Genomic DNA, 26080 nt, shown 5'->3' with positions numbered 1-26080 from the left:
GGCCGAGGGAGGAGGTGGGATCAGTGCGTGCGTCTGTGCCTGTGTGTGTGTACGGAGTGGGGAGTGTGCTTTGGAAACGCCGGCATCTGTCCCGTGAAAGATGACTGAGCTGTTACAGTTAGGGCCTTGAATTATGGGCCATTACTAGCCAAGCAAGATGCAATCCCTCTCCATGAAACTTAATTTGACAAAACAATGAGATGACTCGGGGAGTAAAATGACAAATGAAGTTATTTGATCCGCAGGTTTAAAAAAAAATACATTTTGCAAAAGATGATTGCAGTGGAAGCATGTGGAATCAGCAATAATGCATTATTAATGGGCTTGCCGAGCCCACAACGCATACAGGCTACTGCTCAGCTACTTTTGTTTATGATGCTTTCTTAACGGCTGATATTTTTTGCCGCAATCTTTTACATTAAAAGCGCATTAATGAAGAGAAACATTAAAAATACACAAGCCAACCACAATCAATTGTGTCTGCTCGTGCAGATGTGTAATGCAACATTAGGACAAGCAGCCATATAAATGTAACATAAACAGACTCCCTACATTATCTTTATTACTGATTCATGAACAGGCTCTATAGTAAGTTGAGTTTGCAGATAAATCTTTAATGTGCCCTGTACTTCAAAGCTGAATCACAATTTTTACTTCTCATACATACATATATATATTTTCTTCTTTAATTCAGAGCCTTACTCGGAGACACCCACTGTTTTTTGGGTTTTTTTCAGGGCCGTCACATTACTATGCGACCAGCTTTTACAGTATGGCTCAGAACTCCCCAAGCAAATTGGACACCCCACAAAGCATCGGACAACTGTTGTCCCCCATTGTGTGTGTTTTTGCGGGCACTCTTTATTAGTTGCTGAATGCAGCAGCGGCAATGAATGAAATCACGGGGTGGGGGGGAACGATGAAGGGAGGGTGCATTATCGAGTGATGATGGCGGTGGGGTGGGGGTCACTCCCCGAAACCTCACAAGAATTCCAGAACAATCTTTAACAGGGTAGAGCGGTCCTTTTCCCACCTCCCAGGGTTTCAGGGCTTCTCTGTGCTGACAGGCAGGCAGGAGGGATCCGACAGGACTGCCCCTTTTCTCCCTGCTGCTTTCAAAGCCTCCTTTCCATTAACTCACCACGCCACACCTCGCCTAATCTCCGTGACCTCTACCACTGAGGGACAGGGATTTTTTTTTTCCGCCCCCTCCCTTTTTTTTTCACCCTCAAGCTGCCTTTCTCCAGGGTTGAGAAAACCTTTGTTTTTTTCTTTTTGTAATCATTATTTTTCTCTGTCAGAATACAAAAGTAATTTTAAACAAGCTTAATATGCAACATAAAATTACAGCTAGGACAAACTAATGATGAGTGCAGCGATAAGCATAGTTATGTGCTTGGGACCATCAAGCGTTTGAATTTTTTGTACCGGTAAATGAGTGGTAATCTCTTTTGTGCGACAGAGATATGGGGAAAAAAATGGTTCCAAATAAGGAACAAGTCAAGAAAAGCTGTTTTTGCGATTGATTTCTTTTGATAATTCTTTGTCAAGAGGAATTACAGGCCTGTCATTGGCTGTGCAATTTGTAGCTCTACTCTTTTGGTTCTTGCCTCGCTCTTTGTTGGCAAGATCATTATGCTGTGCGTAATAACGGGGAATTATGTTGCCTATTGTTAACTAGTAGTAGTCAGGTAAAATGCAACAGGCCCATTATCTGGAGCTCGCTGGTGTCTGAAAATGAACAGCAAGCAGCAGTCGGAGCTGCAGCTCATAATGAACAGTTCAATAAGACTTACTTCTCCGCTCTCAAATGATTGCACATTCGTGAAGCAGTTCAGACAGAGACTTTTATCATACAGTATGTGTCCATTGTGTTATCTTAAGCAGCTGACTGGTTGAAAAGAAATCTTTAATCTCTAGTTGTTTGCTGAAGGATCTGGTTCTCTCACGCTGGATTAAATTGCAGCTGAGGTCGGAATTGGCGAGGCACTTGCTCAAGACAGCAGAACGTCTGTTGCCTCTGTGCATGGTGGTAGAAAATTCCTCCAATATAGCAAGCGGGGTGTTGAGCTGTCTAGAGACATCCAGAATGCTTTACTAAACAGGAGTTTATGCATTCTATGCACTCCTGGGCACAGATGGTGGAACAAACGCTTGTGATTATACTTTTCATCGAGCGCAGTGATATGCATGTTTATGCGTTTCCAAAAAAGGAAAGAAAAGAACCATGTGATTTACACTTTCATCTACCCATGCAAAGACAAGCATTTTTTTTGGAACCCTGATTAGTAGCAAAAATAATTCACGCTTATATTATCTTGTCAATCGAAGGATTCCAGTGTGACTTGTTTTGGGGGGTTTTTGGCCTCTTTGGTGGCTGCTTTAATCCAGGAGTATCAAACCATGTGCCATGAAGCTCTGAGAGCCTGCAGGGTTGTTCCAATCAAACACTCTGCCAGATGATTTTGCAGATTAGTTCCTCTTGTCTGACTGATCAGTAAAATCACCTGAAAGCATGCACACTCTTAGGTACACAGCTTCACACCCCTGCGGGTTTTTTTTCTTCCCAAAAGCACCTGCTTCCATCACGACCGCAGTCATTTTTAGCAGGGTGGATGAATCAAAACTCTTATCTTGACATTGGCAGCACCACGCTCTACCCATTGAGCTGCAAAGAGAACCACTCACCGCAGATAAAAATAGTAATAGACGCAATTTATTAACCCTTTTCATCTGTTCTTTTGTGGCCCACAGGGAAGCCAGATCAACCAGATCCCCACCAAGTACAGCCAGACAGAGTCAACCAAGTTCCTCATTCTCACCGTCGTGTCAATCCTGTGTATCGTTGGAGTCCTGCTGGCCTCCACTGTGGTCTACTGCCTCCGGCACCGTTCCCACCACAAGCTCAAAGAAAAGCTCACCAACTTGGGAACAGATACAAGCAGCGATGCTACCGCCACCTACCAGGTAGGAGTTGTTACTGTGCCATCTGTGCACACATTCACATTATACATATATATTTATATTAAAAAAATGTGTTGTGTTTATAACACGTGAAAGATGCAGAAACAGGAGTTCTCCTGTGTGTGCATAACATTAAGAAGTGGAAGTTTTGTGGACCTTCATAATGAGAGAGCCTTTCATTACAACCATATTTTTGCTTCTTGTAATCATCATCTTGCAACTGATGGCAGCAGTTGCATTTTCCTATTAAAGCAAAACAGAACAACGCGATACGTGTTTATTATTGAGGTGCACTGTTTTGTTTTTACAGTTTTTAAATGTAATGACATTTTTAGTATTACCTGTACTGTTTACAGTAAATCTCACACAACTCTCTATGTAAAGAAACATAAATAATCCACAGTAAGATTTGGTCACAAATTAGACTTTTTTAGGACTCATCTTTTTTAGATTATTTAAAAAACACACCAAAATGCACTATTATTTTTCTCTATGTAATTAAAAATTGAAAATTTTTTAAATGGCTTGAAAATCTCTACTTTAGTCTCCGGGGCTGATTTCGTGATTTAAAGGAGACAGACTCTGTGATTCTCTTCTTTCAGCGTCGCCTTCACTCTCGTGTCGACATGTTTTAACTACATTAATGGTGTGTGGTGATCGCTGATTGTCTCCTGCTATAATTTGTTGTCTGAGACATGAAGTAATATCACCAATCCAACAGGTTTTCCACCTCGAGTTATTTCCATTCCCTCCTCTGCTTGCGGTAATTATCCTTTGGCCGGAATAGCCAAGTGTGAAATTTAATTTACAGAATCCAATATTAAGTGGCTTTTTGAGCAAAGAATTAGATTGAGATTTTTCCGTCTCTCTTTCTCGCTCTCTCTGACCTTTTCCCCACCATGTTTTTAAATGAGAGTAGTCCTGTGAGCATTGATTTTATAATGAGCCCAGCTTGGCCCCTAAGTGCTTACATTTTATGCTCCTCTTCAGGGATTTTTACCTCCTGAAATAGACTGTGGGACTGCGTCAAAGGTTTACCTCATCACTGGTGACTTACAGATTCACAATGTTGCTTTCTGCAAATAGAGATATTGCTTACCAGTAAGGGAGAAGCATCCCTTACTGGTTAGCGAGAGAGGTTTCTAAAAGACGATTCAACATTCATGCCGCTAAAAATTTCGTTAAAATTAAAAATCTTTTTTGCACGAGTGCCCTGGCCAGTGATAGGTTGATCTCAGTCTACATAAAATATTTGTTTTTCCTCAGAGTGAAAAACTTATCTTCTCGGTTACTTAGCTCCGAGAGTCACTTTAAGCTTCTAATTGAAAAATGCTAATTAAAATTCACACGTAAGGCTGTGTTTCCGCTTTATTTATCTGATTAAGCGCTTACAAAAACCTTTGTGTTGCTCATTCTTGGGAGGCTTCAGTCTTGCTTTGCTCGCACTCCCAAAGCTCTTCTAGTTGATTCTCTTTCCTCTGTCGTCTTTATCGAGTCTCGACAGTGAGCCGCCGTCATCCTCAGTGAAAGACCTCAGTGTTCAGCTCCCATCTTAGCCGTGTAAACCTCGTCTCTTTGTCAGCGCTGCTGTGTAGAGGGCTTCCCTGGGCTGGATTCTGTCTGTGTGTGTGTGTGTGTGTGTGTGTGTGTGTGTGTGTGTGTGTGTGTGTGTGTGTGTGTGTGTGTGCGCACAGTCTCCAGGGCTACATGCAATTAAAGCAGACAGGAAGCGGCAGGCTGCCTGACGGCCTTACTACTGCAGCTCCTTCATGCTGGCTGTCAAATAGACACAAATATGCACAAACACATGCGTGCTGTGTGTATGCATGCACACTCTAACCAACCACTGCATATTAATGACTCTTGCCCTGGGCGCGTTTGTTTGAGGCCTCGCTTCACATCCTTACACACGCACACACACACCGCCTTCCAATCACGTCACCACACCACCACCTCCCTCTGAATCCCCTCCACCTTTGGCTCTCAGCTCCCCGGCTCCCAGCGTGTCAGTCAAGCAGTTACGGTGTAACGGCAACGTGGGATTGGCCGACACCGACAAAGGAGATGTTGATTGACAAGCGTCGACAGAGGACTGTGTGCAGCGTGTCAGAGCGCTGGGCGGGGAGATGGTGGATGATGCTTGTCAGTCAGTCAGTCCCTGGATTACTCTGCTGCCGACATGGGAGTCTGCAACGTCGCTGTCAGTTTATCTTTACATCTGATTCGAACTTTTATCTGCTACTAAAAGTCTTTTTTCCCCCTCAAAGCAGAGAGGATACTATCCGCTCCGCAGCGTGAGATCATTGCACTAGATTGCGGCGAGGCTCAACTTTTTGCATGGATTTTTTTTTCACAAATCAAGAGATATCATCTTGAAGCATTATCATTTTTAAAGATATCATCACCCACACCAGGAATTTTCTTGAAACACGAGAAATGCTTTGGTAACTAATGAACATATTTGCATATTTTTTAAGAAATAAAAAAATATAGACTTGTTACTGATGAGGTTTTTTTTTAGTTTTTCTTTTTTTGCGCCCCTCAGCCTGCCTTACTCCACTTTCACAATCTCTCTCTTTCTCAATTCAATTTCAAGGACTTTCATCAATATCATAAGATCTTAACATCGCCAATGAATATGTGCAAAATGCACTTCCAGTTCATCTCAGTTTAGATTAAACAAGCAAACAATAACTCTCGTTCTGTCCTACACCTCTGTTTTCTCTGTATCCCTTCTATTCTTTTCTTCTTTGCTCTGTTTCTGAAGCTTTTTTCCAAGGATCCGTTCTATGTATATTTTAATTATAATTTACTTTACTCCTTAAATCCCTTTTTCTTAACACAGATTGTGTCACGTTGCCCCTTTTATTTGCTAGTTTGCTTAAGCACAGAGGAAGGGCACTTGGGTGAAGGCCCCTGAATTTGATTTGGTCAGAGGGGCATGTAAACAGAGGTACCCCTGTGAGCCTGACAGGCTCTGCTGGCACACCTCGAGCCCCAAAAGCCAACCTTCGTCCCTATTAGCAAGCTTTTCTGAAAAGGGGGTGCTTCGGGTGGCACGTGCCTGTGTTGCCCCCGGGCTGATGTATGATTCGAGATGGTCATGTGGCACCAAGTGGATTCCCTGGCATGACGCCCATGAGAGGGGGTTGTTGGGGTTTTTCTTTAACCTTTATTCATATGGGAAGAGTTGATGTGGCACATGTGCATCCTTCTTTTCCACATTGTGCTCATTGATTTTATTCTTTCTTATTTAGTGGTTTGGATAAAAAAAGGCCTGTGTCAGGGGCAAATTTAGTATGCACTCTATTTTTGACTTCTTGTGAATCTGTGTCTTTTTACCTGCGAGTTTCATAGTTTCATATAGCAACTATGCTATGCTAACATTCTAATAATTGAAAATGATTTAAAAAAAAAAACTTTTTCAGATTGCTTTTAAATGCTGTCATCAATTTTAATATTGAATTCTTCCCCCCCAGACAGACCTTTGTTTTGATCGAATGGATTGTGTCTTAAAATCAATTTAAAAAGACTTAAAGCTCTTTAGAGATTGGTACTCCATCATGCTGAACATATACTGTATATCCACCCTTATTTATTGTCAGATTTAATGCAGTAGTTGATCTAGATGACTCCAAACCTTAGATTTGCCAAAAAGCATTTCATTCATGAGTTATACTTTCATTATAAATTAATCGAGAAGGCAGCAAAAGCCAGTATGGATTTCCTGGAAAGATAATTTTTTCATTTGCTGCATTACAATATCTGCTGTTTGGCACAGCACTGGGCTTTTGGATGACCTTGAATACACTAACAATAGGGGTTTCGCTTAAAAGCATCTAATAGACTGCATGGATTCAGTGCCACTGAGCAGAAACAAGATGTAATGTCTTTACTAAAAGACTCAGTGGAACCCAACTGTTACAGAGTCCCAAGTCAAAGCAAGTGTGGCTGCTTTGCATTCATTGCACTTAGTGTACATGCTCGTAAACAAGCAAAAAGTTGAACGTGGAAGGCTGTTCACTCGTGAGTGGTCATGATTTTGAATCAAAGAAGAAAGAGCGGGAACGCCAACCACTCTTTAGTAGGCTTTGAGTGATATTAGTGCCAAAGGCATTAGCATGTGTTGTTTGGTGTTTCTGTCAGTTTAGTCAAAGCTGGAAAATACGCATCAGACTGGCATGCTGATGATAAACCAAAGTCATTAAAGTGATGAAGTATGTATAGTTGAAATCAATACACTGTAAAAAAAAAAAAAAGAAAGAAAGAAAGAAAGAAAATAAAAAGATACTCGTGTTTGTATGGACACTGCTCCGGGATGGGGGAGGTGTTGGCACTGTAAATCTGCACTGTTCACACTCTAAACCTGTCCTGGGTTATATTCTTCCTTCACATTATTTTTTTTGCTTTTTTTTTTAACCTCTAATTGGCTCTCGGAGGGAAGCCATTTTGAGGCAGTTTTAATTACATCATAAAAAAAATTTGCTGCAGCTGCAAAGTTCACCGTGTGCAGTTGTTCCGGTATGAATGCTGTTGATCATGTGTGACAAAACACCCACAATTCGGTGTGATTGAGCCAACTGAACACAAAAAATGCAGCTCAGAGGATGTAGCAAAAACAGGAAATCAGGCAAACTGGTGTAGTTAGCAGCCAGAAGGGAATTTATGGGGCCAATTTTTGTCTTTTATTAAAGATTTGACATTGTGTAGTTTGTGTAGTGCCATAAAACCCCCTGTGTGAGCTGTGACAACAGTCTGTGTGTCTTTCTCAGTACTTTTTCGCATTTAAATGTTAAAACAATAAAATATAGAATCATACATGTATATAGTCAGCTATATCCTGTCCTTAACACTAGTGAGCATCATTCATATTGGGACGTGCAGCCTTTAGTGTGGTCTATACCTCCAACTACTCAGAGCACATCAGGAAAAGAACAAATATGCTGAGTTAGTCATGCCAAAAACATCTCCAACAGGGTCAGTCAAGGTCGTAATGGGACGCCTCATCATACAATAATGCAGTTATCACACAGCTAACTATTTAATACATTAATCATTTGATACAGAATATCGATTAAAGCGGTGTTATTACGAGATAAGATGATTTACAACCCTGAACTAACAGCACTGCAGATCTGTAACCAGAGACACACGGCTAAATCTGATAAATCCACTTAGCCTCCAACCATAAATCAAACATTTGAATAAATAAGAGTAACACTGTAAAACTCTCCAGAGTTACTTCTCAGTGTTCTCCATTGACTCAGGAACCCTGAGAAATATTTCTACATACACTGGAAAGTAAAAATCCACATGGGAATGGATGCCAACGTCAGTTATGCTTACCTGTAAAATAATGATAACTGACGCTGGGATGTCCTTATTGTGACTAGTTTTAATAATGACATGTGAAAGGGCTGTTGATCTTTTTTTATTGACAATTAATTATTTAATATATTAAATGTCATCAGGACCACTCAAAATAGTTTTAAACCCTAACCCAAAAGCTGCCTTCAACTTAAAAACAACAAACTTAGATGCTAAATACTTACATACTAAACTTAAAACATGCTAAAAACAAGGCTGCTGCAAAACACTGACACTGCAAGTCTAAAAATAAAAGCAGCACTTGAGACTTTACTTAACTGGAGGTCAGTGCTTCCTCTAACAGCTTCTAGTACGCACTTCTTTTAAATCCAAGCGTGTTTATGTTTCCCCACCACCGCCCGCAGCGCCGTCAGAATCCCCGGGCCAGGCATCGAAGCACTTTAATAATCTGCACACATTTATGAGACTGTGTCCGAGCCCATAGATCATTGTCAGCGTGCCGACCTACGAGAACATCAGACAGATCAGATACGGACTAATGAAGGCCTGCTCACATTACCTCCACCGTCAATCAAACACGGGGTCAGTTAATCATCTGCGTCTCTCTCATTAAGAAACACAGATACCCACAGAGTTTTAGTCCAGGTCTCCTGTTGTAGTCACTGTCCTTGTAGGCTCATGCAGGTGATGTATGGCTTAAAATAGTACAACGCAAAGGATGTGCCAGGTAACTGTTCCTTTACAAATTTACTCAATTATTAGATGCATTTTATTAACCTGGTTTATTTGAAAGCCTGCTTAATTTCCAATGCAGAAAGCTTATTTCTGTACTACCTATAAACCTCAGCAGGTTCAAAATGACAGCAAAACTTCAGCTATTGTTAGACTAACAGGGTGTCAGACTTAAGGAAAAATTCTAGTTACAGCATTCAAAGAGGTTAGGTATGAGGCAGGAAGACAATAAAAACAAAGCAATTATACACCCACAACCAAATCAGCCAATTGGGCAAACAGAAACAAAGATTCCCCCAAGGCCCGTCTCCAAGCTGCATTCAATTTGATAAGACTTAGAAAGAGATTTATTTGAATATAACCTGTTGTTTGTTGAACCATCTCATGAGCCAGGCAAATGTTACACCTGTGGCAGGTGAGCTACACAGCCTTTTTTGCATGGTTGGGTCTAAATTTCTCTATACTGAGACTACCTTATGCAATCCTTATTTATCTACAGCCCACTATTTAAATCAAGAGATTACTGTCTTTTTTAGCCAATTTTCTTCTGATTGGCCGCCCCTCCCAAAGAATGAGCAGGTGGGCAGACCAGACAGAATTGTGTTCCTGAAATAACTTTATTAAGGATATGTCCTTAGCTTTCTGAAGGGTGAGCTTTTGATTCACAGGGTTTACTTCCACACATGTTGACCTTATTTCAATCTTTGGTAGTGTCCATCTCTGAAACAGAAAATAAGAAAAAGCACAGCAGAGTTTAAGCATGTTGCTGATTGGAAAACACTTCTGACACAACGCTAAAACCAAGGATAATGTACTCTAAAGACTGTTTCTCATCATTTTTCAATAAAACAAGTCGTCCAACACTGTAAACGTATTAAAACAATGCACGCTATTTTAATGCCGAGTATACCCCTCTGCTTGGCCTATAAACCCAGTCAAATAAAGGGTTGAACACTAAATTACCACATGGATCTTTTTTTCTCTTTTTTAAAGAATATGCCCTCCAAAAACACTAGGATTTCTTTTTTTAATGTTGCCCATAATGAGAAATCAAAATATAATGTTATTTTATAAAATCTGTTTAGAATCTATTGAAAGAGTAGAAAAGGCAACCACCTGTACGCCACATTATTTTTCATTATTCTCAATATCGTTAACTCAAATGTCATTTGAAAAAATGAAAAAGTTCACCTTTAAAGATATTTTAAAAAACAGCCAATTGTGTTGCACATGATGGTTATTGCAGAATACCACAATGTTATTTTACCGTATAGCAACATCTTTAAATCTTTAACTTCACAGCCTTAAACTTTTGGCTTTGAGTTTCTTTACATCCACAGATGAAGTGCTGCGTTGATAGTTTTTTGATGTATGTTCAAAACAAAACTGAGGAAATTACATCGAAAAATTATATGCCAAAAAATAATCAGTAGCATTTAAACATGTCAGATAAGGTCACAGATAGTTTTAACTGTAACATGAGGGTTTTAGTTCTGCACATCTTTGTTCTGGATTTTCAAAAACTGTCTGTTTTTCCTTCCTCTTGTATCAAGTGGCACGGTCATTCCTTACAGCTCACTAAAGGTCCTGCTGGGAGTTGTGTAGAGAAGACGCAGACTGAAAGTTCGATGTGGTGTCAATATTTCATTGTGGTCACATATCCAGCAGACTGAAAATGACAGTTTGCTCAGGCGTATGAAGATATTGTACTTGCTGCTAAGAGACTGAGCGGCATACTTTGCCAAAACCTTTTTATGAAGTTTTTTTTTTTGATTGTATTCAGGGGAAGCTTGCTGAGCATGCATGCTGTTTTTCCACCAACATCCTGGAAGCTGGCCAGCATTCAGCAGTTGGTGGTTAAGTGTCTGGTGCTTTCACCATTCTTGCCCAGGTGTTTACAGCCAGTCGGAAGGGTTTCAGTTTTGTTCAAAATATCTTTTAGTTTTATTCTTTTTGTTGTGAGTTTGCTGTTTTTTCGTTTGTTTTGTTTGTTTTTTTACTAACTTGTGATTTACAGGAGCATGACTACACAAGTTGTCACTGAAAGTTGTTTATGAAGGTCAGAATACACTGAGCCCAATTTTAATAGCAAATCCCATTTTCTGTTGCTTGAATCCACTCTTTACTCACATTCACTCATTATGCCCACAGCGGCCCTTTTTCATTTTTATGTTTTTAAGCCTTTTAGATTTTAGAGGACAAAAAGAGAAATAATAAGAACACTCACAAATACATATTATAAAGAAGGCAGGATTTTTTGGAAGGAAATGCTAATTAACACGATGAAAATAACGGTTCTTAATGAGCTCAGGAATGTTACACTCGTCTGTCCAGAACCCTCAAGTCATTAAATAAGTTTCATTGTTCCGCTGGCAAAAGTTTGGACCGTCAACTTTGATTCTGAGAACTTATGACTGACTTCAAGTGATGGCCATGTGACCTAAAACACTGCTTTTTAAATGTGAATTACATATGTATATGGGGTTGCTGGTGTTTTGCAGCTACTCTAGTTTTAGGCAGTGCTAACGTTTGTTTTTTAACCTGACTTTAGTCCATTTCTCCATCATATCCATTTTGTGGTACAGTTGTTGCTTGCCAAGAGCTTTTGCCTTTCTGGGATGTAGAAGAATAACAGTTATTCTTCAGCTGTCTGGTTTTTCCATCACAATCAATCACTTTACAAAAGAAGTGATACACTATTTTGCCAGGGTTAATTTTTCCTCTGAACTGAGGGAAGACAGACATGGTACAAAAGGGTACCAGCCAGTGCTAACTTGTTAACATGCTAAATTCAGTTCATTCCAGTGTCATAAAAATAACACCAAATGACAACAATAGTCACCTCAAGATGCTTAATATTGTATGGGAAAGACCCTACCATTATACAGGGAAACCCCAACAATCAGACAAGCCTCTATGAGCAAGCACTATGGCAACAGTGGGAAGGAAAAACTCCCCTTTAACAGGAAGAAATCTCCAGCAGAACCAGGCTCAGGGATGGGCGGGGCCATCTGCCCTGGCCGGTTGAGGGTGAAGGGAGGGAGACAGGAGCCAGAGATTAATCAGTAGCTGTCTCTGCCACATAATAAATAAATCTCTTTGAAATAAGATCAGAGTGATTAATTCTTCACTTGCTTAGTTGATTTTACTGTTCAGTTATTTTAAAAACCAACCATGGTGTGTACTGTACTATTAACTGTTGCTCTAATAATTAGTCCCTGGGCAGCAATTATGAAGAAACCAATGAGGGTTAACCAGCCATAACTTTATTTGACATGTGTCAAATAAAGGTCGGTTCAAAAGCCTGCTAAGATTCTAATAATAATAATGACCACAACTGCAACACAGCAGCATACAAAAACATTTAACTCAGCTACCATTACTGTTCATCAAAGAGGAGAAACCTCATCAGATGCAACTGCAGCAAAAGCAAGCTCTCAGTCTATCTCCATGTTTTTTGTGGGGTTTTTTATTTTACCGTTTACAAACTGTCAGGTGTATTTATTCACTTCCCTTTGAAGGTAGCATGCTACAGCAAGGCAACATTATCTGCTGTTAGTTCTAATTATATCAGTAGTGTTAAGATATTTCAAACAAATTTGTCCGCCAAGTGTCGTAAGTCATGCATGAGTAAAATACTACTAGACCCCACCTACGTGACGGCAGTGACTAATCTGTAGCGCCTTCCTTCCCGTAGGAGCTGTGTCGGCAGCGCATGGCAGTCAAGCCCCCAGCCGAGCGTCCGGAGCCCATCTCCTCCAGGATCAACAGCGTCTCTTCTCAGTTCAGCGATGGCGGTCAAGCCGTCAGCCCCTCGGCACGGAGCAGCATTTCCTCCTGGAGCGAAGAACCTGCCCACTCAAATATGGACATCTCAACCGGTCACATGATCCTGGTGAGTTTCCAGCTGAGCAGTTTTGATGTAATCATCACACAAAACAATGTGAAATATGTCGAAAGCAGCTCACTTTTTCACCACAAACAGCCCTGCAAACATATTTCATGTGAAAATAAAAATACTGGCTCTGAATGAAATTTTCAAATGACGAACCAACTTTAGTCCACTACAGTTTTTAACTAATATTGGCACTGCTGGGTAATAGAACTATCATTTTTAGAAATAGAAATTGCAGTTACTTCAGCTAAGTCTTTGTTATAGTATTCCTAATCCTTATTAGTAAAATACATTAATGTAACTGATTTTTTTGTTTTGTTTTCTATAAAGTTTATAATTACTTTATCTTTATTTTAAATAGAGTACCTTTCTTTATAACACCAATACACGTGCACCCTATATTACACACCCAGAGCTGATGAAATCAGTTTATTTTAAAAAGAAAAGAAAATAGAGAAGAATAACACAAGGCACTGGATCCCTTGGTTAAACTAAATGTGCCCACATCTCGAGTGGTTTAGCTTTTCATCCAGCAGAGCCTGTGTTGTGCTTTTTGGTGTCTGTGTTTCTACGAATGTGAATGAAAAATGCATCAAAATAACGAACAAAATGAGATTGTTGCAACTTATTTCTGTAAGTTGCTTTTAAAATAATAATCTTATGTTTGGCTATCGTCAAAATGTTCAATTAAATTAATTCTAGGAACCAACACTGCAGCTCCTGTGCCAAGTGAAAATGACGTCAGTGGCCCAAATAAGATGTCTAATATTGATCGTTCAGAGAAAACAATGAAAACTTCAGTTGGATTCAGTCGGATTATCAAAGTAGGTTAATTTCCCCGAGAAGGATTTTACAAAATAATATTTAGAGTAAATTTCTGTTTTATTCTAATTATTCTATTAATAGGATGTTTGTTTTTTTCATTGCCTGGCAGGTTAATAGTCTTAGATAACAACATTTCTTTTTCTTCTTTTCATGCGCATCTTCCATTTTATCATCTTGCCTCCCACTTGGTTTACCATTTTAACCAGTCTTTTAAACTCAAACTACTACAAACTTATTTTTATATACCGTACTGATAATTTCCCCTCTCTCTCACTCACACACACACACACTTTTATCCTCTTGTATCACTCTCTCTCTCTCTCCCTCTCATCTTTCTTCTTGTCTTTTTTTTTTGTTTTTGCACATCTCATTACACCCACAGTTTCTATAAGCAGTCTTATTTCCCTCTTCAATACAGCAGATGAAAATCTCTATTGAACCTCGGTCGCTTTCTGCCAAGCGCCATCATAATTGCGATACATACCTACTCACTTCAACAACCCACCACCCACGGCACCACCACCTCCTCATCCCAACTCCCCCACCCTGCCTCCACCTCTCTCTCCATGCAATATGAGGCTGCCGGCAAGATGTGAAAGAGCGGCCTTTTTGATGTGTTCAATAGGCACAAAGATACTAATTACCCCAGAGAGTTGCACCAGAGTTGTGTTCAGGAGAGATGACTCCCTCTGCAGCCCTTTGCTGCTGCAGAGTGTCTCTGTTGTTTTACACAAGCGTACAGCCAAGCTAAAAGGTTTGGCAAACGCACCCACAGTATATAATGCATGCATATAAAAAGCTTAGGTCACATACAGATGAAAATAGATTTGAGTTTTGACAACAAGGTCTGAACTTCTGCAGGTACGTTTGCTTTATCTCCGTGAGATGAATCCAAATCTGCAGAGGTGTCACCGCTGGAGAGTGGCATGAAATAAAGTGTTTGTCAAGCATTCAGTCAGTGTGTGGGCCACAGTCTGGTCAGGATGATTGCTGAAATTGTTAAATCATAGCAACAAATATGTAAAACGATGAGAGGGAACCAAGGAGACAGACTAAGTGACTCTAATGTGTCTATGATGATTAATTTTGTGTAGGTGATGGAGATGAATGCAAATTTTAAAAGCCTCTTCAGAGCAAATTCAAAAAGTGCAAGTGGACTTTTTCATCACAACATTTCATATATATATAATATGGTGCTTTTTTTTTTTTTAGAACAAGAGACCCTCATCCCCATAAAATTAAAACCTTTAAATTGTTAAATTCTAAATTCACTAATAACAATTTTCCTTTTCCAAAAGAAGTCTATAAGGAGTCAAAAAGTATTATTGTTTTTAACCCAATCTTAAAATCAGGAAGGAAAACAGAGGATATTTGATGACTTTGACAAACCGTGGATAAAAATCATTACCTACTCTTCGACAAATGAATGTGTCCTGAGGGAGAGGTGATAGGTTGGTGGGTTTAAATGAGCAACAGTAGACTAAGTGCACTCTACCTAGTACCTAGCTTAATCAGCTAAACGAATAATGAAAAAAGTGAGCTGATCATATTCATATGACTTCTAAAAATAGAATCATTTTAACTGGTAATGCCATACTAGAACTGCAGAGGAATATTGCTAGAACTGCCTTTAGAGGGCAACGGTAAATACAACAGTTCACATAGTGATTTTGTTCTGATGAGAGGAGACGATGTGGATGGGGTGCCTGTTATGAAATCATTTTTAGACCAAACATGGTGGGGAAAAAATATGTTAAAGAAATGTTCACATTCAAAGTCTGAAGCATTAAACTGATGAATGTAGACAAGTAAGACTGCAGTTTTTAGGTGGTATGCCAATGCCATGTTGTTGAACTGTGATATGCAAAGTTTACACTCTAACTCTTGGACATGTATACCAATAAAATCCCTGGTCAGCATCTGTGATCTAGTGTCAGTTAGAAGCTGCCTTAGGTTGAGTAAGTCCAAAGTTTTGGGGGAATTTTTCTGGTTTGGTGCTCCTGCTACCAAAATACACCGTGATGTTGCTCTTTCTTCTTATAAAAGTAACACCAGGGATGTTCTAGACAAAGAGAATTGGGTTGAGTCAGACCATATTGACTAAACACTCTAATTCCTCTAATTACAAACAATGGTTTTACTCAGATGTAGTTAGGATTAGGAAATAATTGCACTTGCTTTAGCTGAGCGATTAGTTATGATGTAAATTTTTGATAACCAGTTCATTTCAGTTTTATTTATATATTACCAAATCACAACAGCAGTCGCCTCAAGGTGCTTTATATATTTATAAATATATATGAAGATATAAAACCTACACCCGCTGAACTAATATGTATACGTACACATACAGGAACAACTCTGGGTTTTTGCAGTATTTTGTGGTACCAGCAATAATGTCAAAATAATGATAGAAACATCCTCTGCTACATCCAGAACGGTGGATTTTCAAAGAGCACGATGTTTTATTCATCTAACAAATGTATGCAGTCAGATATGCTTTTACTGTGCCCATTTAATAATGGTTCCTGTTTAGTCGTTGGAGTATAAACATAAAATGTAACTCAAATGGACTCCTTTTAATTGCATCTATGCTGTTTAATAATAATAAACCTTTCCCAGCGGACTGGGTTTATTAGGAGCCTTCTGTGTAGACGAGGAGTTGATGTCTCATTTAACTTGAAGTCCATGTTGTTATTTCCACTGAGGAAATAAAACCGATAGGACACTGAGGATTCTGGTAGTTTGTAAGTCACAGCGTACTCATCAACACGGACCGTGATAATATTGGTTTTTAGTTAATGTTAACAGGCTGTGAGCTTTTTCAGTTATGTCATTTCCTTTTAATCCACTTCAGTTTTGGCCTGAGAGAGAAAAGAGCAGGAGCGAGAGATTGAAAACAGAGAGAGCAGATGTATCGTATTACACAGACTGGCCTGGAAGTGTGCTTCAGCACCTTGGACAGCTCCACGGTCTCAGTGAAACAAACTGTAGCTCTGATTTGTCCAAGCTGACTCCATCCAATAATACCAGTGTCATGTAGAAAAAAATTATTTTTTCAAAATGTCAGGAAATCAAGGAAGGAACATGATAGTTTTAAACCAGCCCGCTACTCTTTCAAACCGAAAGGTCAGATTGTTTTCTCAGCCCAAGTTCTCTGGGTGGAGAAAAGTTCAAAAAGCAAAAAGCTACTTACCAATTTTCTTAACAGTTTTTTCTTTTTTCGGAGTTATGAGTAACATTTCTTCATGCCCCTCCCATCTTTCATTCTTCTTCTTTGTTTTTTTACCGTTTACCCAATTTTCCTGCTTTTTCATCCACGCAGCTTTTTATTGCATATTCTTTTTTGCTATTGCTTTTTTATGTGTTTACTCTTCATCCTTTCCCACTGCTTTCCCAATTCTGCTCTGCCTTTTTTTTCTCCACCATTTTGAAAAGTGCCTACTTGTGACTGCTCATACTTTTGTTTTGCAGTCACAACTGTAAAAAGAAAAAGAAAAAAAATCAGAGTTAAAAGAGCTCATTTGAAATTCACACCATGATGTGGGACCTGAGTAGCAAATTTGATGGCAACAAACCTGGGTTACAGTCGGTATGTTTCGGGAAAAGTTGAGTCGTTCAGGGAACCGTCACAGCAGGAGACCAAATCCATTACTAAACAAGACAAGTTTGGCTCTGCTTTGAAAAAGCAAATATTTATATCTAATGCCCGGCCATGCACTCAAGTGAGGCAACTGTTGAGTGATTAATAAAAATCACCAGCTTCAAAGAAAGGAATAACGCGACTGCTCGTGAGCTGCAGTGCCCCTCCTCTCCACCCAACCCTCCCACCTCCCTACAAAAATTAATTGCCTCTCGTAAACCCCTGGCAAATTCCATGTCATCATCCACCCACTGATTTTAATTTGAGGCGAAACAGCTTTCACCATCTTATCTACGTTAATGTATTACTTGGTCCCATGTGACTGGGACCGAGATCCCCCCCCCCCCCCCGCGCGCCCCCAACACCCCCCCCCACATCCTCTCTGCTTGTGTCTTAAGAGGATTAGGCGACTCTATATATAAAGCACATTATCTTGTCGTTTGTTGCTGGCCAAGTAAGTGTTATAGATTATGCTGCAGCGGAGGCCTCCGTCGAGATTAACCATGCTGGGAATCTGTTGTGGTGTTCGTAGCTCACCATCGGGCCAGCTGGGATGTGATCTGTAGAGTTGATAGGTCACAGGGCAATAGCTGGAGGATGAATGTGCGTCGGGAAATGGATGTTAAATCACTCTAATGTGGTCCGCTGAGGAGGAGGAAGAAGCATTCAGCTGCGGAGAAGTTAGCCTCGTGTCAGGATGATGTCAGCTTTTAACTAAAGATAAGATAGCTGCCTCTGTGTGAAAGATGGATGAAAAAAAATAAGTAAAGAAATAAAAAAAAAAAAAGATGGATGTCGATGGATTGGTTATGATGGATTACATGTTTGTGGTAGAGTTCACAAATGGGAAGGTTGTTGTCTGAACTGTTGCAAAATACTTAGAGCATGAAATTTCATTAGTTCTTAGTTGGCCTTGAGCATTAATTGTATCTGCAAATAGACTTAAGTTTTAAAGTTACTTACTTGTTAAAGTGGCACCTTGTTCTAAAATATATATAATGCAACATCGATCCATCTTTTCTTGTCCTCATGAAAGCTTTGGAAGCCTTTTTGTACTTCCTACGCCGATGCAGAATGCATCAGATATAAAGAAGACTCTTTTAAGACATTTAGATTAGCTCTTAAAAGCCTCATCACTGGCGCTAGTAGCACCTTATGTAAGATGTTTGTTCCAGTATGACACCATTAGTGCAGGAAGAAGGTGCTGTTCCACAAGGAGAAAAAAAATCTCTGTAACAAGTCTCTTATTCTTGGTTTTAACAGCTAAATTTATGAGTTCAGTTACATTTTCAAAGTAAAAGTGCAGATTCTGCAGATGGTCAGTGTAAAGCTAACCTCCAGTCAATAATAATTCATCATCGGTGCAGAAACTGTTATTACCGTTAAATAAATATAGTCAGGTAATATGTATTCTGCTCTAACATGAAGTGGAGCATAAAATAGAAATGCTGAAGTAGAGCACAGGTCCCCTGAAACTGCACTCGGAGTGGCTTCGATAAATGTGTTTTCCACCACTGGATACCCTTCCCTGCTGAGTAACAGTATCCCACAGTGATTTCTTTCCACCCACTTCCCCTTTCTTTTCACTCTCTTTCGATCCAAAATGGCTGCTGCATTACGTCAACCTCCCTATGCGACCAGCTTTCATGCTCCCATTTCCTACAGGTGCTTAGGTGGCGCGTCAGAGCCACAATGGCGGCTCGAGCAGTCTTATTGCGTAGCGGGTTTTATTGAGCACCTTTGGCAGCTGTAAGCCCCCCCTGCAGTAAGGGGATTATTCAGTGTTTGGCCGACACATGGTGATCTCAGCACCTCCTGATTGGATTGCAATAATCCCTTTACACAGCCACAAAACCCTATTACTCTGGCATTAGAGAAGGAGAGAGAGGGGCAGGGGGTAGAGGGCAGTTAGGGGGAGGCATCAGATTTGGACACTGTGTGTGTGTCTTCTGTAGGACTGTGTGTCTTTCTGCACCCTATGTTATATACATGCTTTCTATGTGCATGTGTATATTCTGTCATTTTGTGTGTGTATTTGAGTGTTTGCTTAGTGTGTGTATCTTGTTGCCTGCATATGCTTCTTTTGTGTGTCTTTGCAGTGTGTGGGTGAACTATTTTTTGTACATGTGACCTTATGAAAACCTTTATGTGTGGTTTCTACTTCAGATGTGTGTATGTGCATTTTCTTTGTGTGCCTTTTGATGGATCAGACTCCCCGCTGTTGATAAGCGGCTGCGTGCAGGTGGAGGGTCGCAGCTTGTGACCTCCTGTTACATCATTGCTGCTTTTAGCAGCTCTGAGACAAATTTAATAGAGAGCTGATACTACAAGGAAAGTCTGTGTGTTTCAGTAGGGTTGTGTTCATGTGTGTGTGAATGCAGTGTCATGTGTAAAGTCTGCTGTTCAACAGTGAGTATTTTGAGCTCACGTAATGAAACTAACAAGCCTCAACACTTAGACGTTAGCCATTTGAGTAGGCGTGTGCTTGTATGATAAAAATCATATACGTGCATTTCATCTGGACAGTTCTCCATTTTCTTCCGCCGGGCGGACATCTGGTCAGGTCGACTTCCATTTTTAACAAACTCCTCTCATTTTAGCAGAAAGCCATTAGGCCTTTTTTGGAAGCTAATTCTGATTAAGATCAGTCCCATTTGTAACTGCCACCATAAATCACCACTGGTACCATTTAAAGAACCACACCAGCTCATTCCGTTGCCTCATCCATTAAAAAACGAGCCTACCGTCCATATTTTCTGAGCATGGGCTGCTCATTTTCAAAGCTGCTTAAAAAACAAAGCTTCACTGTTCACCATCAGATACAATTACCATGACTTTGCCAAGTGTTATGGTCTTATGCCAAAATAATTTGTAGGCAGTTGATAAAAGTCAGTGCCTTCCTTAATTATGAAAACTAATAGGTAATGGCATACACTGCTAAAGATAGGTGCGTCTTATAAAGTTATATAGGACTTTCAATATGCATTTTGGCACTAATACTTTAGTTTGATGGCACCACTAGATAATTATTTGCTTTTGTTTTAATGTTCCTGGATTAGAAGATTAGAAAAATGTAGCTTCTAAATTAGAGGATCGTAATTGGTTTAGTTCAGATGGTTCTCATCCTGAGCCAGAAATTTTAATGTATATAAATCTGTCTCTGATGGGAGCAAATGTATAAGCCTGACTCACCTACTCTATTGACTCTACTCTTTTCCTCCAGTCCTACATGGAAGATCACCTGAAGAATAAGGATCGCCTGGAGAAGGAGTGGGAGGCACTGTGTGCGTACCAAGCTGAACCCAACGCGTGCACCATCGGCCTCAAGGATGGCAACGCGAAGAAGAACCGCTCCACTGCTGTTGTAGCATGTAAACAATGACTTTTTCTTATTCTTTCTTTTCTTGCCACTGTGTCTTAAAGGTAGTAGTAGTGTACAATGTACAAGTAGATTTTATAGGAGACTTTAATTAATTTATTGACAGAGTGTGAACGATTGCCTTTAGTATCAACAAAGTTGGATAATACCGTGTTTTAGTTTCTCTAACATGTTTAAAACCTAAAAGGTGTTGCAGTTTGGTTGGCAGAGACACAAAAAGAAAAGACTGCATTACTGGTGGAGCACAGAAGCCATCAGTTCTGAGTGGAACCAAAATTCGGCTGTTACACCTCCTGATGTCAGTCCTCCAAACATGGTGGCATTACTCTCAGCACCTCTCAACAACACTCCCCTTATATTCTGAGCTCAGCCTGTATTATCAGAAACCTGGAGCAGATGCAGCTAGCAGAAGGATTGTAAATTAGTTTTCTATTAAAGCTCTCCTGCACCGACCTCATCAATGATTAAAATTTCTAAGCTTCTGTGGAAATAGCCCATCTAAAAAAGTGCTGTCCCATTCTCTCCACCAGGCCGAGACTTAATGAAATCCAGGTTGTCAGCAGGGAAAGCAGTTTGTCAGGAATAAATTGTGCTTCCTATTTGAAGCACCACTGGCTTCTTCAAGAAAAAAAAATAAATTCTGAACTGTTTTGCCGATCACTGGAGGCTTCAGAGGAGTGCTCGCAAGAGTAAAATGCACAAACTCAGAAAGTTTGTCCCTCTTAAAAATTCACAGGATCCCAGATGATTATGGCAGATTCTCTCAAGGCTAAACGGAAGCTCCTCAACATTCAGAGTTTTCATTTAGTTCTAGAAATCACTAAATGGATGATCTGCCTACCTCACAGCAAACACAACAGTTTCCTATGCAGCTCAAATTAACCGATGTTTGCCCAGTTACCTCAATGGAAAGACCTTTTTTGTGTTTAGATTTTTTATAGCTCCATAATTCTTGATACAATTTCAGCCTCACTGTGTAAAATATGATCAAAAAGTTCTGTCTCTACCTATAAAAATCAAAAATACCCCATTTTTCCCTTCAAGGTCATCTTCTCGTGCACTTCTGGACTCTGTTCTGTTCAGTGGAGCTGTTATATAGCTAGAGTAGGGGTGTTGAACTCCAGTCCTCGAGAGCTTTTGCATGTGTCCCTGCTGCAACACACCTGAATAAAATTTGTAGGGTATTAGCAAGACTTCACTGCATGGTGGCAACCCCCAACTCTACTCAAGTAAATTTAAATAAAAGTGTAAGTTTAATTAAAAAAAGAACTACATGTTCATTCACTCTTGAGCTGCTGTAACATAAATCAAATGGCTGAATTGCCATCTCAGCATGCAGTCAAGTTCTATAGGCTCTTGCTAATGACCTACTAATTTTACTTAGGTGTGTTGCAGCAGGGACACGCATAAAAGTTTCAGGACACCGGCCCTCGAGGACTGGAGTTTGACACCTGTGAGCTAGAGCAAGACATCGACTGAATTTTCTAAAGTGGCAGCCATGCTGACAGCATGCGAGAGTATAATCTTAAAAGGTAGAGCAGCCAAATATATTAATGTGTTTATTTTGCTCACAGCTCTTAATACGGAGGCACTAGTGCACAGCAGAGTTTCAAAACTTTTGTCTCGAGAGTGTGAAGCGTTATGTGAATTTGTTAGAGGTGCCCTACAGAAAGTTAAGAATCAATTAATCAAATCTCTGAGAAAAAGTAAAGAAGAGATTTTTAAACAAGTCAACTAGTTTCCTTTTGAGCTCAAAGCAACCTTGTCAAAGCAGAAGGGAATCCACGCTTCGTGACATGTTGGCATTGTTACTTATAATCCAGCATTCTTAACACATATACAGAGAGAGCCCTCATTATAATGCATATAGCATGACCAAAGAACACTTACACTGCAAAGACGAAATATGCTGAATTCTTCCATTTCTGTTTCAGATGATCACTCCAGAATCACCTTGAAGGTGGAGAACAGCCAAGGCAACTCTGATTACATCAATGCCAGCCCGATTGTAAGTACCTCCTCTGCATTCTAACTTGGTGCTTCGCGCCGCTGCTATGCCAGGCTGCCACAGCCCCCATGGGGCTCCGCAGAAACAAAGGCAGCCTACCGTTGTCCAATATAAATTTTGATGCAATGCTTGCTTAGTTTCGGTGGCAGCCTCTCACAATATGTATGTTCTGCACCATGAATATTAATGATTGTTATACAGCAAACACCCCAGGTGAGTATTTGCTCTGGGGAGGTGTGGGAAAGGACATGTGCGAGGCTCTCGATTCGCTTCTCATTTGAGGAAACAAAATTGATCCGTAGGGTCCTGGGGAACTATTGTTTGTGACCTTGGGTTATGCTAATTTGACACTACTTTGTGTTTACTGTTACAGTGTGCCTACCTTACTGGGGTCTTTTTCTTTTTGGCATGGTACAGATTTAAACAGCCTGTAGGAAGGAGAAGGGGTAAGAAAGAGCCATATGAATTCAGTAAGTGAGTGTATCAATTTGGAAACCAGTGTTGAGTAGTAGGTTTACGTTTCCCTTGAGGCAGATACAGTGGTATTCCATTAAAAGCAACAGAAACGCTATGCATTTCAAATCTGGGCGTTACACCAAACGTGGCTGTGTGTGTGCGATTGTGTGTGCGCAGGCGAGAGCATGTGAGAGAAGGAATCAAAACTATACAGGAACAAAAGAGCAACCTTGTCTAATGTTGCAGGCACACAAATGCGAAAACGGAAGCAACACACGTACCCACACATACGCATACTCGCTAAAAAACACGCAGTGCGCCATGCTGAAACCAAAAAGAACACACAACCTGAAAAACTAACAAGTATGCATGAACAGCTGCACATGTAATGTACCTACACACACACAGACACACACACACACACACAGACACACACGCCCCGGTGACATAGACGATTTGATTGCAGACACCCACGCAGACATACAAAAGCAGACGCACACGCAGGAGCACACATGCATTATCACCTTGCATAGTATTAGTACTATGTAAGAACAAAGTACTCAATGAGTTTATTTAAAGAATAACGTCTGCTGATAATTTTCTACCATATCAGTCTCTCATCTGGAGGTAGATGAGCAGGGAAGTGTGCAATGTTTTTCAGCAGCTGTAAAACAAAATGTTTCTGTCTTTCTGGTCAAAGAACAGAAATTTAGGCCAGCATGGTGAGGTTTTCTTTAGCAATTATGTCATTTCCTCTTGCCATATTGAGGAAACTTGTTAGCTCTGCAGATCCAGACAGAAGTATGAACTTAATTCAAGCTTTTTGTCACTTTTGAACACTAGAGTGTAGGCTTAGGGGCTGTGTTCACAGCAGCTTTTGCACTTGCAGCCTCTATTTTGTGCACAAATCCTCTGAAGAGGAGACCTGACAAGGCTTCAAGTACAAACTGGCCAACACAGTTAAAAATTCTCACATTTTTCAAATACTGCAAAGCTCATCAATGATTTCTGTCTCACCAACCAAACCAAACATAGATGGGAAAACACAGTAAATAATGCTATAGGAGAACTTTGAAACTTGACCTTGAAGATGATTTAGCAACAATAGGTGCCTGTGAGAAGTGATTCATTTACATGAATTTACATGATTGAATTAGGTGAGTAGTAATGGGGTTTGAATTGGCTCTGCTATGAGCAAGTTTATTGCATAATGCAGCCGTTGGTCAGCCTGGTTTCAATGTCTTGTGACTTTTCTTCCTTAACTTTAATGTGGAGGATCAAGGATTACCATTTTACATGATGCAGTTTGGACATATAAGGTCGCTAAACTCACTTTTTTTTAGCTCTTTGAGTCTGGAACAGCTACAAGTTACGCTAACATGGCAATTCACTAATTAAGCAACAAAAGCTGAACATTTAATTCTGTCTTTTTACAAGTTTGAACTATATTATTGCTGTTTTAAAAGAAAAGCAAAAGGATCACAAACTTCTTCCTATATTTGTTAATCAGAGTTTTACAAATGCTTTGTGTGGCCTAAAGTCCAACGCACACACATAATCAGTCAGTCAGTTGCACAAAGTTACTCAGAAACATGATCAATCACTCAGTTCCTCCTTTAACACACAAACACCGTTAGTCTAAAACAGACTCAATAGTTTCCTTGCAGACTCAATCAAACGCACACACTTTCTAAGACATAATCAATCACTCACGTATTACTCAGACACACACACACACACACACTTATTTTGGTGCATGTTGTGTGCAGATAACACTGACTTTAAATCAGCCTCACAGTGTTTATTGGCAGTCCGGTTGAAGTTTTTGATTAAGGTTTTAAAAGAGTTGCACTGAAGAAAATTAAAGCAAATATTGCATTTTGTTTCCACTCTCTTCGACATCACAGTGTGTTAATGCATCAGGGTGTAGCACAGGCTGTCCGTCCTGAAACATTACCCAGCAAACAGTGCTGCCAATTTCACTGAAAAGAACTTTTGCATGTCCAAATGACCTCAGTTAAAAGAAATAACCCAGGAAAAACCAAGGATCTAACACTATATGACAAACTACAACAGGAAACACAAGTTCCCAATGCAAGTTCACATGTTATCTTAAAGTGTGGTCACACTTTACCACCAATGTAGATTAGCTTCACCTGTGATAAATAAAATATTTTCAATTTATGGTTCAGCGGGAAGTCTACACCGTAACCTACAACATAACCGCAAACCCCTCTGAACCCTTAAACAGAAGTCTAAGTCAGGCGTTATGGGACTGGACTGCAGTATACTCGATTACCAGCCAAACTCACTGACAAGACAGCTTGCTTGTTAGTATTCTTCAAAATGTAAAGTAAAGAGAAAAAGTGGTTAAAAAAAAGGAGCAGGATCAAAGATTTTGACTTGTTATGAACACAAGTCACGACATAGAAGTTTTAAAAAGGATCTGCGCATGCTAATGATGAGTTTTGTCTCAGTGATAGAAGCGTTATGATTATCATTTCCTAAAATAGACTCACAATTACAACTAATTCACATAGCTGGCAGCCAGCATTTTAACCCCAGATGGAATCAACACACACACACACCAACACACACACAGAGGTGTCAGATTGTAGTAACATCATCAGACTAGTCAGACAGTGACACACACACACACACACACACACACACACACACACACACACACACACACACACACACACACACACACACACGATTTGACTCCTTCCTTCCACAGAAAAGACAAAAACCCAATAACAAGGATAATTACACACGTCACATCCTCCACTTTTTTCCCTCATTAACAGGAGCGTGTGTGAAAGAGAGAAAGACAGTTGTCCTTTCGCA

The 26080-nt window shown here is 40.0% G+C and overlaps 1 protein-coding gene across 1 annotated transcript in view; it reads left to right on the top strand.

Annotated features, from left to right (window-relative positions):
• Positions 1-26080, top strand: part of LOC134616666 (receptor-type tyrosine-protein phosphatase N2-like) — a 218249-nt gene that overhangs the window by 157720 nt on the left and 34449 nt on the right. The window contains exons 13-16 of the mRNA XM_063461604.1: positions 2755-2967; positions 12722-12919; positions 20611-20758; positions 22701-22774. Coding sequence (XP_063317674.1) covers positions 2755-2967; positions 12722-12919; positions 20611-20758; positions 22701-22774 — 633 coding nt within the window. The remainder of the gene's footprint in view (positions 1-2754; positions 2968-12721; positions 12920-20610; positions 20759-22700; positions 22775-26080) is intronic.

Source organism: Pelmatolapia mariae, linkage group LG18 (assembly GCF_036321145.2).
Source record: "Pelmatolapia mariae isolate MD_Pm_ZW linkage group LG18, Pm_UMD_F_2, whole genome shotgun sequence".
Classification (NCBI taxonomy): Eukaryota; Metazoa; Chordata; class Actinopteri; order Cichliformes; family Cichlidae; genus Pelmatolapia; species Pelmatolapia mariae.
This window is presented reverse-complemented; position numbering and strand designations above follow the sequence as displayed.